This window comes from Pseudophryne corroboree, chromosome 3 (genome assembly GCF_028390025.1).
Source record: "Pseudophryne corroboree isolate aPseCor3 chromosome 3, aPseCor3.hap2, whole genome shotgun sequence".
NCBI classification, from domain to species: Eukaryota; Metazoa; Chordata; class Amphibia; order Anura; family Myobatrachidae; genus Pseudophryne; species Pseudophryne corroboree.
The window spans coordinates 749,506,535-749,521,678 of NC_086446.1; the positions used below are offsets into that span (position 1 = coordinate 749,506,535).

At 49.2% G+C, this 15,144-nt stretch overlaps 1 protein-coding gene across 1 annotated transcript in view; it reads right to left on the reverse strand.

Annotated features, from left to right (window-relative positions):
• Window positions 1-14,410: 14,410 nt before the first annotated feature.
• HOGA1 (4-hydroxy-2-oxoglutarate aldolase 1) overlaps window positions 14,411-15,144 on the reverse strand; it is a 94,662-nt gene continuing 93,928 nt past the window's right edge. Inside the window, exon 7 of the mRNA XM_063962335.1 lies at window positions 14,411-14,821. Coding sequence (XP_063818405.1) covers window positions 14,660-14,821 — 162 coding nt within the window. The 3' untranslated portion in view covers window positions 14,411-14,659. The remainder of the gene's footprint in view (window positions 14,822-15,144) is intronic.

The following is a 15,144-nucleotide window of genomic DNA, read 5'->3' on the forward strand; positions in this document are numbered from 1 at the left end:
CTGAAACCACCTTAGGGAGAAATTGAGGACGAGTCCTCAATTCTGCCCTGTCCGTATGAAAAATTAGGTAAGGGCTTTTATAGGATAAAGCCGCCAATTCTGATACACGCCTGGCTGAAGCCAGGGCTAACAGCATTACCACTTTCCATGTGAGATATTTCAAGTCCACAGTGGTGAGTGGTTCAAACCAATGTGATTTTAGGAATCCCAACACTACATTGAGATCCCAAGGTGCCACTGGAGGCACAAAAGGAGGCTGTGTATGCAGTACTCCCTTGACAAACGTCTGAACTTCAGGAACAGAAGCTAGTTCTTTTTGGAAGAATATCGACAGGGCCGAAATTTGAACCTTAATGGACCCTAATTTGAGGCCCATAGACAGTCCTGTTTGCAGGAAATGCAGGAATCGACCCAGTTGAAATTCCTCCGTAGGGGCCTTCCTGGCCTCGCACCACGCAACATATTTACGCCAAATACGGTGATAATGTTGTACGGTTACATCCTTCCTGGCTTTGATCAGGGTAGGGATGACTTCATCCGGAATGCCTTTTTCCTTCAGGATCCGGCGTTCAACCGCCATGCCGTCAAACGCAGCCGCGGTAAGTCTTGGAACAAACATGGTCCCTGCTGGAGCAGGTCCTGTCTTAGAGGTAGAGGCCACGGGTCTTCCGTGAGCATCTCTTGAATTTCCGGGTACCAAGTCCTTCTTGGCCAATCCGGAGCCACGAGTATAGTCTTTACTCCTCTCCTTCTTATGATTCTCAGTACTTTTGGTATGAGAGGAAGAGGAGGGAACACATACACTGACCGGTACACCCACGGTGTTACCAGAGCGTCCACAGCTATTGCCTGAGGGTCCCTTGACCTGGAGCAATATCTGTCCAGTTTTTTGTTGAGGCGAGACGCCATCATGTCCACCTTTGGTTTTTCCCAACGGTTTACAATCATGTGGAAGACTTCTGGGTGAAGTCCCCACTCCCCCGGGTGAAGATCGTGTCTGCTGAGGAAGTCTGCTTCCCAGTTGTCCACTCCCGGAATGAACACTGCTGACAGTGCTATCACATGATTTTCCGCCCAGCGAAGAATCCTTGCCACTTCCGTCATTGCCCTCCTGCTTCTTGTGCCGCCCTGTCTGTTTACGTGGGCGACTGCCGTGATGTTGTCCGACTGGATCAATACTGGCTGACCCTGAAGCAGAGGCCTTGCCTGACTTAGGGCATTGTAAATGGCCCTTAGTTCCAGGATATTTATGTGAAGTGACGTTTCCATGCTTGACCACAAGCCCTGGAAATTTTTTCCCTGTGTGACTGCTCCCCAGCCTCTCAGGCTGGCATCCGTGGTCACCAGGACCCAATCCTGAATGCCGAATCTGCGGCCCTCTAGGAGATGAGCACTCTGTAACCACCACAGGAGAGACACCCTTGTCCTTGGAGACAGGGTTATCCGCTGATGCATTTGAAGATGCGATCCGGACCATTTGTCTAGCAGATCCAACTGAAAAGTTCTTGCATGGAATCTGCCGAATGGAATCGCTTCGTAAGAAGCCACCATCTTTCCCAGGACCCTTGTGCACTGATGCACTGACACCTGGCCTGGTCTTAGGAGTTTCCTGACTAGGTCGGATAACTCCCTGGCTTTCTCTTCCGGGAGAAACACCTTTCTCTATCGTCCTAGTGGATGCTGGGGTTCCTGAAAGGACCATGGGGAATAGCGGCTCCGCAGGAGACAGGGCACAAAAAGTAAAGCTTTACGATCAGGTGGTGTGTACTGGCTCCTCCCCCTATGACCCTCCTCCAAGCCTCAGTTAGATTTTTGTGCCCGGCCGAGAAGGGTGCAATCTAGGTGGCTCTCCTAAAGAGCTGCTTAGAAAAGTTTAGCTTAGGTTTTTTATTTTACAGTGAGTCCTGCTGGCAACAGGATCACTGCAACGAGGGACTTAGGGGAGAAGAAGTGAACTCACCTGCGTGCAGGATGGATTGGCTTCTTGGCTACTGGACATTAGCTCCAGAGGGACGATCACAGGTACAGCCTGGATGGTCACCGGAGCCTCGCCGCCGGCCCCCTTGCAGATGCTGAAACGAGAAGAGGTCCAGAATCGGCGGCAGAAGACTCCTCAGTCTTCTTAAGGTAGCGCACAGCACTGCAGCTGTGCGCCATTTTCCTCTCAGCACACTTCACACGGCAGTCACTGAGGGTGCAGGGCGCTGGGAGGGGGGCGCCCTGGGAGGCAAATGAAAACCTTTTTTGGCTAAAAATACCTCACATATAGCCTCCGGGGGCTATATGGAGATATTTAACCCCTGCCAGAATCCACTAAAGAGCGGGAGACGAGCCCGCCGAAAAAGGGGCGGGGCCTATCTCCTCAGCACACAGCGCCATTTTCCTCACACAGCTCCGCTGGTCAGGAAGGCTCCCAGGCTCTCCCCTGCACTGCACTACAGAAACAGGGTAAAACAAGAGAGGGGGGGCAAAATTGTGGCAAAACTATATTATTAAAGCAGCTATACAGGGAGCACTTATTATAAGGCTATCCCTGTCATATATAGCGCTTTTGGTGTGTGCTGGCAAACTCTCCCTCTGTCTCCCCAAAGGGCTAGTGGGGTCCTGTCTTCGTTAAGAGCATTCCCTGTGTGTCTGCTGTGTGTTGGTACGTGTGTGTCGACATGTATGAGGACGATATTGGTGTGGAGGCGGAGCAATTGCCAAATATGGGGATGTCACCTCCTAGGGGGTCGACACCAGAATGGATGCCTTTATTTATGGAATTACGGGATAGTGTCAACACGCTAAAGCAGTCGTTTGACGACATGAGACGGCCGGACAATCAATTAGTGCCTGTCCAGGCGCCTCAAACACCGTCAGGGGCTGTAAAACGCCCTTTGCCTCAGTCGGTCGACACAGACCCAGACACAGGCACTGATTCCAGTGGCGACGGTGACGAATCAACCGTATTTTCTAGTAGGGCCACACGTTATATGATTTTGGCAATGAAGGAGGCGTTACATATTGCTGATACTACAGGTACCACAAAACAGGGTATCATGTGGGGTGTGAAAAAACTACCTATAGTTTTTCCTGAATCAGATGAATTAAATGAGGTGTGTGATGAAGCGTGGGTTGCCCCCGATAAAAAAATGCTAATTTCTAAGAAGTTATTGGCTTTATACCCTTTCCCGCCAGAGGTTAGGGCGCGCTGGGAAACACCTCCTAGGGTGGACAAGGCGCTCACACGCTTATCAAAACAAGTGGCGTTACCCTCTCCTGAGACGGCCGCACTTAAAGATCCAGCAGATAGGAGGATGGAAAATATCCAAAAAAGTATATACACACATACAGGTGTTATACTACGACCAGCTATAGCGACAGCCTGGATGTGCAGTGCTGGGGTAGCTTGGTCAGAGTCCCTGATTGAAAATATTGATACCCTGGATAGGGACAATGTTTTACTGTCTTTAGAGCAAATAAAGGATGCATTTCTTTATATGCGTGATGCACAGAGGGATATCTGCACACTGGCATCACGGGTAAGTGCTATGTCCATTTCGGCCAGAAGAAGTTTATGGACGCGACAGTGGTCAGGCGATGCGGACTCAAAACGGCATATAGAAGTTTTGCCGTATAAAGGGGAGGAGTTATTTGGTGTCGGTCTATCGGATTTGGTGGCCACGGCTACAGCCGGGAAATCCACCTTTTTACCTCAAGTCACTCCCCAACAGAAAAAGACACCGACTTTTCAACCGCAGCCCTTTCGTTCCTTTAAAAACGAGAGCAAAGGGATATTCATATCTGCCACGAGGCAGAGGAAGGGGGAAGAGACAGCAACAGGCAGCTCCTTCCCAGGAACAGAAGCCCTCCCCCGCTTCTACAAAAGCCTCAGCATGACGCTGGGGCTTCTCAAGCGGACTCGGGGGCGGTGGGGGGTCGTCTCAAGAATTTCAGCGCGCAGTGGGCTCACTCGCAGGTAGATCCCTGGATCCTGCAGATAATATCTCAGGGGTACAGGTTGGAACTAGAGACGGATCCACCTCGCCGTTTCCTGAAGTCTGCTTTACCAACGTCCCCCTCCGACAGGGTGACGGTCTTGGAAGCCATTCACAAGCTGTACTCTCAGCAGGTGATAGTCAAGGTACCCCTTTTACAATAAGGAAAGGGGTATTATTCCACTCTATTTGTGGTACCGAAGCCGGATGGCTCGGTAAGACCTATTCTAAATCTGAAATCCTTGAACCTGTACATAAAGAAGTTCAAGTTCAAGATGGAGTCACTCAGAGCAGTGATAGCGAACCTGGAAGAAGGGGACTTTATGGTATCCTTGGACATCAAGGATGCGTATCTCCACGTTCCAATTTACCCCTCACACCAGGGGTACCTCAGGTTCGTCGTACAGAACTGTCACTATCAGTTTCAGACGCTGCCGTTCGGATTGTCCACGGCACCTCGGGTCTTTACCAAGGTAATGGCCGAGATGATGATTCTTCTTCGAAGAAAAGGCGTATTAATTATCCCATACTTGGACGATCTCCTAATAAGGGCAAGGTCCAGAGAACAGCTAGAGATGGGATTAGCACTGTCTCAAGAAGTGCTAAAACAGCACGGGTGGATTCTGAATATTCCAAAATCCCAGTTAATTCCGACAACACGTCTGCTGTTCCTAGGGATGATTCTGGACACGGTTCAGAAAAAGGTTTTTCTCCCGGAGGAAAAAGCCAAGGAGTTATCCGAGCTTGTCAGGAACCTCCTAAAACCAGGAAAGGTGTCTGTACATCAATGCACAAGAGTCCTGGGAAAAATGGTGGCTTCTTACGAAGCAATTCCATTCGGCAGATTCCACGCAAGAATTTTCCAGAGGGATCTGTTGGACAAATGGTCAGGGTCGCATCTTCAGATGCACCAGCGGATAACCCTGTCTCCAAGGACAAGGGTATCTCTTCTGTGGTGGTTGCAGAGTGCTCATCTATTGGAGGGCCGCAGATTCGGCATACAGGATTGGATCCTGGTGACCACGGACGCCAGCCTGAGAGGCTGGGGAGCAGTCACACAAGGAAGAAACTTCCAGGGCGTGTGGTCGAGCCTGGAAACGTCTCTTCACATAAACATTCTGGAACTAAGAGCAATCTACAATGCTCTAAGCCAGGCAGAACCTCTGCTTCAAGGAAAACCGGTGTTGATCCAGTCGGACAACATCACGGCAGTCGCCCATGTGAACAGACAGGGCGGCACAAGAAGCAGGAGTGCAATGGCAGAAGCTGCAAGGATTCTTCGCTGGGCAGAGAATCATGTGATAGCACTGTCAGCAGTGTTCATCCCGGGAGTGGACAACTGGGAAGCAGACTTCCTCAGCAGACACGACCTTCACCCGGGAGAGTGGGGACTTCATCCAGAAGTTTTCCACATGCTGGTAACCCGTTGGGAAAGACCAATGGTGGACATGATGGCGTCTCGCCTCAACAAAAAACTGGACAGGTATTGCGCCAGGTCAAGAGATCCGCAGGCAATAGCTGTGGACGCGCTGGTAACGCCTTGGGTGTACCAGTCGGTGTATGTGTTTCCTCCTCTGCCTCTCATACCAAAAGTATTGAGAATTATACGGCAAAGAGGCGTAAGAACGATACTAGTGGTTCCGGATTGGCCAAGAAGGACTTGGTACCCGGAACTTCAAGAGATGATCACGGAAGATCCGTGGCCTCTACCTCTGAGAAGGGACTTGCTTCAGCAGGGTCCCTGTCTGTTTCAAGACTTACCGCGGCTGCGTTTGACGGCATGGCGGTTGAACGCCGGATCCTAAAGGAAAAAGGCATGCCGGAAGAAGTCATTCCTACTTTGATTAAAGCAAGGAAGGAAGTAACCGCGCAACATTATCACCGCATTTGGCGAAAATATGTTGCGTGGTGCGAGGATCGGAGTGCTCCGACGGAGGAATTTCAACTGGGTCGATTCCTACATTTCCTGCAATCAGGATTGTCTATGGGTCTCAAATTGGGATCTATTAAGGTTCAAATTTCGGCCCTGTCGATTTTCTTCCAAAAAGAATTGGCTTCAGTTCCTGAAGTCCAGACTTTTGTTAAGGGAGTGCTGCATATACAGCCCCCTGTGGTGCCTCCAGTGGCACCGTGGGATCTCAATGTTGTTTTGGACTTTCTCAAATCTCATTGGTTTGAACCACTAAAAACTGTGGATTTGAAATATCTCACATGGAAAGTGACCATGCTACTAGCCCTGGCTTCGGCCAGGAGAGTGTCAGAACTGGCAGCTTTATCTTACAAAAGCCCATATCTGATTTTCCATTCGGACAGGGCAGAACTGCGGACTCGTCCGCATTTTCTCCCTAAGGTGGTGTCAGCATTTCATCTGAACCAACCTATTGTAGTGCCTGCGGCTACAAGCGACTTGGAGGACTCCAAGTTGTTGGACGTTGTCAGAGCTTTAAAAATATACATTTCAAGGACAGCTGGAGTCAGGAAATCTGACTCGCTGTTTATACTATATGCTCCCAACAAGTTGGGCGCTCCTGCATCTAAGCAGACTATTGCTCGCTGGATTTGTAGTACGATTCAGCTTGCACATTCTGTGGCAGGCCTGCCACAGCCAAAATCGGTAAAAGCCCACTCCACAAGGAAGGTGGGTTCTTCTTGGGCGGCTGCCCGAGGGGTCTCGGCATTACAACTCTGCCGAGCGGCTACGTGGTCGGGGGAGAACACGTTTGTAAAATTCTACAAATTTGATACCCTGGCTAAGGAGGACCTGGAGTTCTCTCATTCGGTGCTGCAGAGTCATCCGCACTCTCCCGCCCGTTTGGGAGCTTTGGTATAATCCCCATGGTCCTTTCAGGAACCCCAGCATCCACTAGGACGATAGAGAAAATAAGAATTTACTTACCGATAATTCTATTTCTCGGAGTCCGTAGTGGATGCTGGGCGCCCATCCCAAGTGCGGATTATCTGCATTACTTGTACATAGTTACAAAAATCGGGTTATTATTGTTGTGAGCCATCTTTTCAGAGGCTCCGCTGTTATCATACTGTTAACTGGGTTTAGATCACAGGTTGTACGGTGTGATTGGTGTGGCTGGTATGAGTCTTACCCGGGATTCATAAATCCTTCCTTATTGTGTACGCTCGTCCGGGCACAGTACCTAACTGAGGCTTGGAGGAGGGTCATAGGGGGAGGAGCCAGTACACACCACCTGATCGTAAAGCTTTACTTTTTGTGCCCTGTCTCCTGCGGAGCCGCTATTCCCCATGGTCCTTTCAGGAACCCCAGCATCCACTACGGACTCCGAGAAATAGAATTATCGGTAAGTAAATTCTTATTTTTTCTGTACTGTGTCCAGAATCATCCCTAGGAACAGCAGACGTGTCGTTGGAATCAGCTGCGATTTTGGAATATTTAGAATCCATCCGTGCTGTCGTAGTACTATTTGAGATAGTGCTACTCCGACCTCTAACTGTTCTCTGGACCGTGCCCTTATCAGGAGATCGTCCAAGTAAGGGATAATTAAGACGCCTTTTCTTCGAAGAAGAATCATCATTTCGGCCATTACCTTGGTAAAGACCCGGGGTGCCGTGGACAATCCAAACGGCAGCGTCTGAAACTGATAGTGACAGTTCTGTACCACAAACCTGAGGTACCCTTGATGAGAAGGGCAAATTGGGACATGGAGGTAAGCATCCTTGATGTCCAGAGACACCATGTAGTCCCCTTCTTCCAGGTTCGCTATCACTGCTCTGAGTGACTCCATCTTGAACTTGAACCTTTTTATGTAAGTGTTCAAGGCTTTCAGATTTAAAATGGGTCTCACCGAGCCGTCCGGCTTCGGTACCACAAACAGCGTGGAGTAATACCCCTTTCCCTGTTGTAGGAGGGGTACCTTGATTATCACTTGCTGGGAATACAGCTTGTGAATGGCTTCCAATACCGCCTCCCTGTCGGGGGTAGACGTTGGTAAAGCAGACTTCAGGAACCGGCGAGGGGGAGACGTCTCGAATTCCAATTTGTACCCCTGAGATACTACCTGCAGGATTCAGGGGTCCACTTGCGAGTGAGCCCACTGCGCGCTGAAATTCTTGAGACGGGCCCCCACTGTGCCTGAGTCCGCTTGTAAGGCCCCAGCGTCATGCTGAGGACTTGGCAGAAGCGGGGGAGGGCTTCTGTTCGTGGGAAGAAGCTGTCTGTTGCAGTCTTTTTCCCCTTCCTCTGCCCCGGGGCAGATATGAGTGGCCTTTTGCCCGCTTGCCCTTATGGGGACGAAAGGACTGAGCCTGAAAAGACGGTATCTTTTTCTGCTGCGAGGTGACTTGGGGTAAAAAGGTGGATTTCCCAGCCGTTGCCGTGGCCACCAGGTCCGATAGACCGCCCCCAAATAACTCCTCCCCTTTATACGGCAATACTTCCATATGCCGTTTGGAATCCGCATCCCCTGACCACTGTCGCGTCCATAATCCTCTTCTGGCTCAGGGAATCCGACCAAGCCACCCCAGCACTGCACATCCAGGCTGAGGCGATTGCTGGTCGCAGTATAACACCAGTATGAGTGTATATACTTTTAAGGATATTTTCCAGCCTCCTATCTGCTGGCTCCTTAAGGGCGGCCGTTTCTGGAGACGGTAACGCCACTTGTTTTGATAAGCGTGTGAGCGCCTTATCCACCCTAGGGGGTGTTTCCCAACGAGCCCTAACCTCTGGTGGGAAGGGATATAGTGCCAATAATTTTTAGAAATTAGCAGTTTTTTGTCGGGGGTAACCCACGCTTCATCACACACTTCATTCAATTCCTCTGATTCAGAAAAAACTACGGGTAGTTTTTTCACACCCCACATAATACCCCTTTTTGTGGTACTTGCAGTATCAGAGATGTGCAAAACCTCCTTCATTGCCGTGATCATGTAACGTGTGGCCCTACTGGAAAATACGTTTGTTTCTTCACCGTCGACACTGGAGTCAGTGTCAGTGTCTGTGTCTGGGTCCGTGTCGACCCACTGAGGTAACGGGCGTTTAATAGCCCCTGACGGTGTTTGAGACGCCTGGACAGGCACTAACTGAGCTGCCGGCTGTCTCATGTCGTCAACAGTTTTCTGTAACGTGCCGACACTGTCACGTAATTCCTTAATTACGGCCATCCATTCAGGTGTCGACTCCCTAGGGGGTGACATCACCATTATAGGCAATTGCTCCGCCTCCACATCATTTTCCTCCTCATACATGTCGACACACACGTACCGACACCCAGCACACACACAGGGAATGCTCTGATAGAGGACAGGACCCACTTAGCCCCTTGGGGAGACAGAGGGAGAGTTTGCCAGCACACACCAGAGCGCTATATATGTATAGGGACAACCTTACAATAAGTGTCTATCCCTTATAGCTGCTTATATCTGTTATTTTGCCAAATAAGTGCCCCCCTCTCTTTTTTTACCCTGTTTCTGTAGTTGCAGGATGCAGGGGAGATTCTGGGAGCCTTCCTACCAGCGGAGCTGTGTGGGAAAAATGGCGCTGTGTGCTGAGGAGATAGGCCCCGCCCCCTTCACGGCGGGCTCTTCTCCCGCTTTTTTCTGGAAAACTGGCAGGGGTTAAATACATCCATATAGCCCAGGAGCTATATGTGATGTATTTTTTGCCAAATAAGGTAAATTCATTGCTTCCCAGGGCGCCCCCCCCCCAGCGCCCTGCACCCTCAGTGACCGAAGTGTGAAGTGTGCTGAGAGCAATGGCGCACAGCTGCAGTGCTGTGCGCTACCTTATGAAGACAGGAAAGTCTTCTGCCGCCGATTTATGGACCTCTTCTTGCTTCAGCATCTGTAAGGGGGCCGGCGGCGCGGCTCCGGGACCCATCCATGGCTGGGCCTGTGATCGTCCCTCTGGAGCTAATGTCCAGTAGCCTAAGAAGCCCAATCCACTCTGCACGCAGGTGAGTTCGCTTCTTCTCCCCTTAGTCCCTCGATGCAGTGAGCCTGTTGCCAGCAGGTCTCACTGAAAATAAAAAACCTATTTAAACTTTTACTCTAAGCAGCTCAGGAGAGCTACCTAGATTGCACCCTTCTCGTTCGGGCACAAAATCTTAACTGAGGCTTGGAGGAGGGTCATAGGGGGAGGAGCCAGTGCACACCAGCTAGTCCTAAAGCTTTTACTTTGTGCCCAGTCTCCTGCGGAGCCACTATTCCCCATGGTCCTTTCGGAGTCCCCAGCATCCACTAGGACGTTAGAGAAAATCTTATTATACCATGCTAATGTAAGATCAGGCACGCAGGAGTCATCCAGGGTATGCACTGGCCAAAGGGCATGGCTAATTGTAGGAGAATACATTACAGCCCAGCGCACCGCAATGACAATCATTACACCTTAGTTTACGTGCAAGTGATACTGGCAGCTACACATGTAGAAAATGCTAATGTTATCACACCCAGCAGATTCCCTGACGCTTCTTTTAGTTTGTTTCACATTTAATTCACATGCTCTTACATTAAAGCCTGGTGTTAGTACCCGAGTACTAGAGGAGCCACGTGGGTCTAGATATTGTCTCTGCTACCTTGGTTCCAGCCTTCTTCTACCCTCTATCAATGATCAGTAAGAGGATGGGGGCGTGGGGGTAACAAGTCAAAGGAATATCATCATCGCTGGGGTAAGTGGTGGGGGCTGCAACGTTACGGGAGACTTGCCCACTTTTGAGGATGGCCACCCAATGTTCGGGAGCTACCTGGTCGTTCACATGCTGTTAAATTAGAGCCTGGCATTAGTACCCGAAATCTGGAAGAGCCATGTAGGTCTAGATATTGTCTCTGCTACCTTTGGTCACCCCATCATAAAACCAACCTTCTACCCTCTATCAATGATCAGTAATGTGGGGGGAGGGGGGTTGCGTGGCAAGTCAAAGGAATCTCATCAACGCTGGGGTAAGTGGGGGTAGCTTGTCAGGTTACGGGAGACTTCCCCACTTTTCGAGAGTAGGCAAGTAGACAATAATAACCCTATACTGTTCACTTGCTGCCTAATAACTCCCCCTTGATAGGGACCATTGTAACCAGATAATCACTGTTATTCACTTCACCTGTCGCTGGTTTTAAAGTTATGGCAGATGGGTGTAGGTGGTTAACTCACCAAATCTTCTGCTTTGTGTTGTGCTACACACTTCCCTCCTGTCCTCTCATGGATGCTGTCCGGAGAGACCTGGCAAACTGAAATGGTCCATTCATATCTTGGATTGGATGCATAAATTCCATCAAAATTAAAATTCTACTAAGATTTCTCTGTTTCTTCCCTTCCAGTTCGCGTCCCATTCCTTTGCCTCATAAACCTCCATCACTTCATCTCTAGGTTAGTTTGGTCAGGTAGGATCCACCTTAGGGATTTGTGTAAGCAAGTTTAAGGATGGAGGTCTCGTTCTTCCCAACATCCACAAATGCTACTTAGCGGTCTCAATCTTTGCGGTGTGGGAGGATCTACAGACTGACTCCATAGCCTGTCTCCTTACTCTGTATCCTGGGCACTTATTTGAACGCAGCAGCAACGAGAGAATATTCTAATGCTGCAGAAAGCATCTGAGGACAAAAGATGCCCCCTGGCAGCATTGCAGATCCGATTGCTGCATCTGAAGGCGCAGCATCAGATCACCATCGCAACCGGCCATCTGAGTAAGCCTCAGATTGCCCAGAATGACCGGCAGAATTGCTTAGCCGTGGGCCAGGAAGTCTGATTCCGAAGATGCTGGCCCTGTGCTTGGCAAGCCTATAAAAACTAGAGATGAGTGGGTTTGGATTTACTTGGTTCTTAATGGCAGAATTATCGCAAGTTCTTTTTTTCTAGATTTTCTTATTGGCTATCCAAAAAACATGACGTCCGTGAGCCAATTAGGAGATTCAGGTAAATCCAAATAAAACCGAACCCGCTCATCGCTAATAAAAACAGAGGCGACAATCCCCCTCGCCTCCCCCAGTCTGTCATACATGCTGCGACTAAGGGAGGACTGCGAGCGATCTCTCAGAGGGAGATTGGCGCGTGCGCTATACAGATCCTGTGCATTCGCTGATCTCTAACAATTGGAGATGTATGAAAACCATCGAGCTGGCGTACATCTCTGGATGAGGCCCCAAGAGCTATTTTCCCTAAAGATTCCAATAGGATTTGGAGGCGATATGGGGTAGAGGTCTCCCTGGCCCATATAGGGTGGTTCTGGCCAAAAATTGGCAAGTTCTGGGGCTCGGTACAGCACTTAGATCACAGGCATTTCGCCACCACACTGCCTGCCATTCTCCCTCCCTCCAAGGTTTATTCCCAGTATTAAAAAACACCCGTTATTAGGGGTTCATTCCGAGTTGATCGCACGTAGCAACTTTTTGCTGCCTGTGCAATCAACTAGACGCCGCCTATGGCGGAGGGTATTTTTGCATAGCAAGGCTGCGAACGCTCGTGCAGCCGAGCTATGCAAAAACATTTTGTGCAGTTTCTGAGTACTTTTCAACTTAACTCACCCGCTGCAATGTCTTCAGCCTGTCCGGTCCCGGAATTGACGTCAGACACCCGCCCTGCAAATGCCTGGACACACCTGCGTTGGACTCACCACTCCCAGAAAACGGTAAGTTGGCGCCCCGGAACGCCTTCCTCCTGTCAATCTTGTTGCCATCGCAGCAGCGCTCGGTTTCTTCGTTCTTCTTGTCGTTGCCCAGCACAACGACGTGCCTGCGCATTGCGGCCGGCGCCCATGCGCAGAAACGACCGTTTGCACCACTGCGAAAAACAGCTGCGTGCAATCGGGTCGGAATGACCTCGCTAGACACTTACTAATTGTAGCTTATACCCATTTCCACTACAACTCGGAATATTGCCGGGTCTATCAACCTGCCAATTTCCCGGGTCTCCATTCCGTGACCCTGGTCGGCAGCAGGGTTGGGGGGATACGTTCATTAGGTGAACATGTGTTTTTCACATTTTATTTTTTCATTTTTTTGAACTTTTTCATACTTTACAATCCACATGGACTACAATTGGGAACGGTAACCTTTCGCTCGCCATGCAAGGGGACACGGTGCAGTAATTGGGGTTCCCCTTCACTTTACGAAGAAAACGACACCCAAAAAAAGTTTTTAAAAAAATCACGTCAACCTTTTTCCATGTCAACCTAGTGACCATGTCGTCCTAATGCATGTCGACCACTAATGGTCAACCTAATGACTTTCGACCTAAGTGTGGTCGACCTAATGACCCATACCCGGGGTTGGGAACCCGGGAGTTAGTTCCGTGTCGGTTGCGTTTACACGTTCACATGCAAAAACCTGGGATTTTGTAGTCAGTGGAAAAGGGGCATGACTGTGCAATAGCAGCTAAGCTGAGCCATCCTCTTCCTCTGCCCTACATTAATGTATCTGACACACGTTCCCCAGCGTGTGGTCACCCTGAATCTCACACAGTGAGACCCCAAACTGACCACGCAAGAAACTTGTGGACACCAAAGTATTCTCTCTCCCTTATTCCTCTATTTTGTCAGTACACTGAGGGTTAGCCCAGGAGCGGTTCTTGGTCTGCGATCACTCCAGACTTTTTGGTCCCAGAATTGATGTCAGACATCCGCCCTGACAAACACTCCCAGAAAACGGACAGTTGCCACCCATAAACGCCCTCTTTCTGTCAATCTCCTTGCGATCGACTGTGCGAATGGATTCTTCGTTAAATCCATCACCCAGCACTGATCCTTTGTACCCGTACGACGCGCCTGTGCATTGCGGTGGATACGCATGCGCAGTTTTGCCGAGATTTCACCTGATCGCATCGCTGCAAAAAGTTTCTATGGAGCGATCAACTCGGAATGACCCCCTTAGTGTCTGTGCACTGAGGTAAGCCCTTCTAGTGCTAGTCCTTACTTACACAAATAAGATTGACCTATGATGCAATTGCTCACCTCGCCAGACTAGAGTCTTGCAGAGATATGATAAGAACCAGGTAATCGGGTAAGTCAGCTGCCCATAATTCAGGATTACAGTCATGTAACTTATTGAGGGGCAAGGAACTGTAATAAACATACAACGGCCCCTGACAACTCCTTTTAAAGTTTGGGAAAACTTTCCCTTCTGTAAACTGACTATTTTGTTAAGGCCCCTTTGCAGAAACTAACCAAGGTTAGGTCTCGTCAGTGACAATCAAACCGCCCCTCTCGTGTTATGACAAGTTGGGCAGTGACCTTACCCGGCCTTTTCTCCACCCCAACTTCAAATAAATATCAAATTCCATGTGTCTCTGGTTACATGCGTGTCTGACAGACGGTGCCTGACATAGAGGCAGAATAAGATGGATGGGCTCTTTGCCTCAAGCCCTCTGATTTTGTACGACCACCCCCTGAAAGTCTAAATACTGTGTTACCTTATATTTTTAAACGTATATAAAAATGGACCATGATCTCTTTGGAAGTGACCAGTGCTGGGTATAGTGACATAGCTATGTCATAAAAGGTTTTATTGGCATGTTATTTAAAAAAAAAAAGGATGGATTTCCCCTTTTATAATGATCTTTTTTAACAATTATGATACTTGTTGCAATATTTCACCAAAATAGCATTCCACTGGTTGTTTAATGTATATTTCCTATTTTCCTTACTGCCGTCTCCCTGGTATATGTATGATCATCATATTAGTTGATTTAAAAAAACGTGTGAAATGATTTCATGGACGGTCATTTAGCCGTGGGTATCCAGCCAGCCATTGTCCGTGAACGCCTTCCTCAGCTCCTTACGCTCCTGTTCTGTTAATGGCACAAGTGGGGAACGACAGTGACCTCCGTGGTATCCAAACCACTCCATTGCCTGCTTCACGCCTGGGATCCCAAACTTGCGAGTCACCTGTGATAGGGGAGATGGGCTCAGTATGTACAAAGGAGATCAGTGAAAACATCAAAGGCCCTTTTATTCTGGGTGGTTTTTTTTTATTAATATCCACAAATAAAATATATTCAGTACAGAGGGCAATGTTTGTTCCCCATACGCCCATGATACTGCCCCCAGTGGTTACGTGCAATGGTTTTGCCACCACCCAGTTGACAAAACGCCCTATTTCACGAAAGACAGATCTGGTCAAGTCCCGTCTCTAAATAGGACAGACATGCGGCAAAATGCGTATATATTTGCATCTTCAAGTGCTCTATGCAGAAACTCGCCATTTGCAT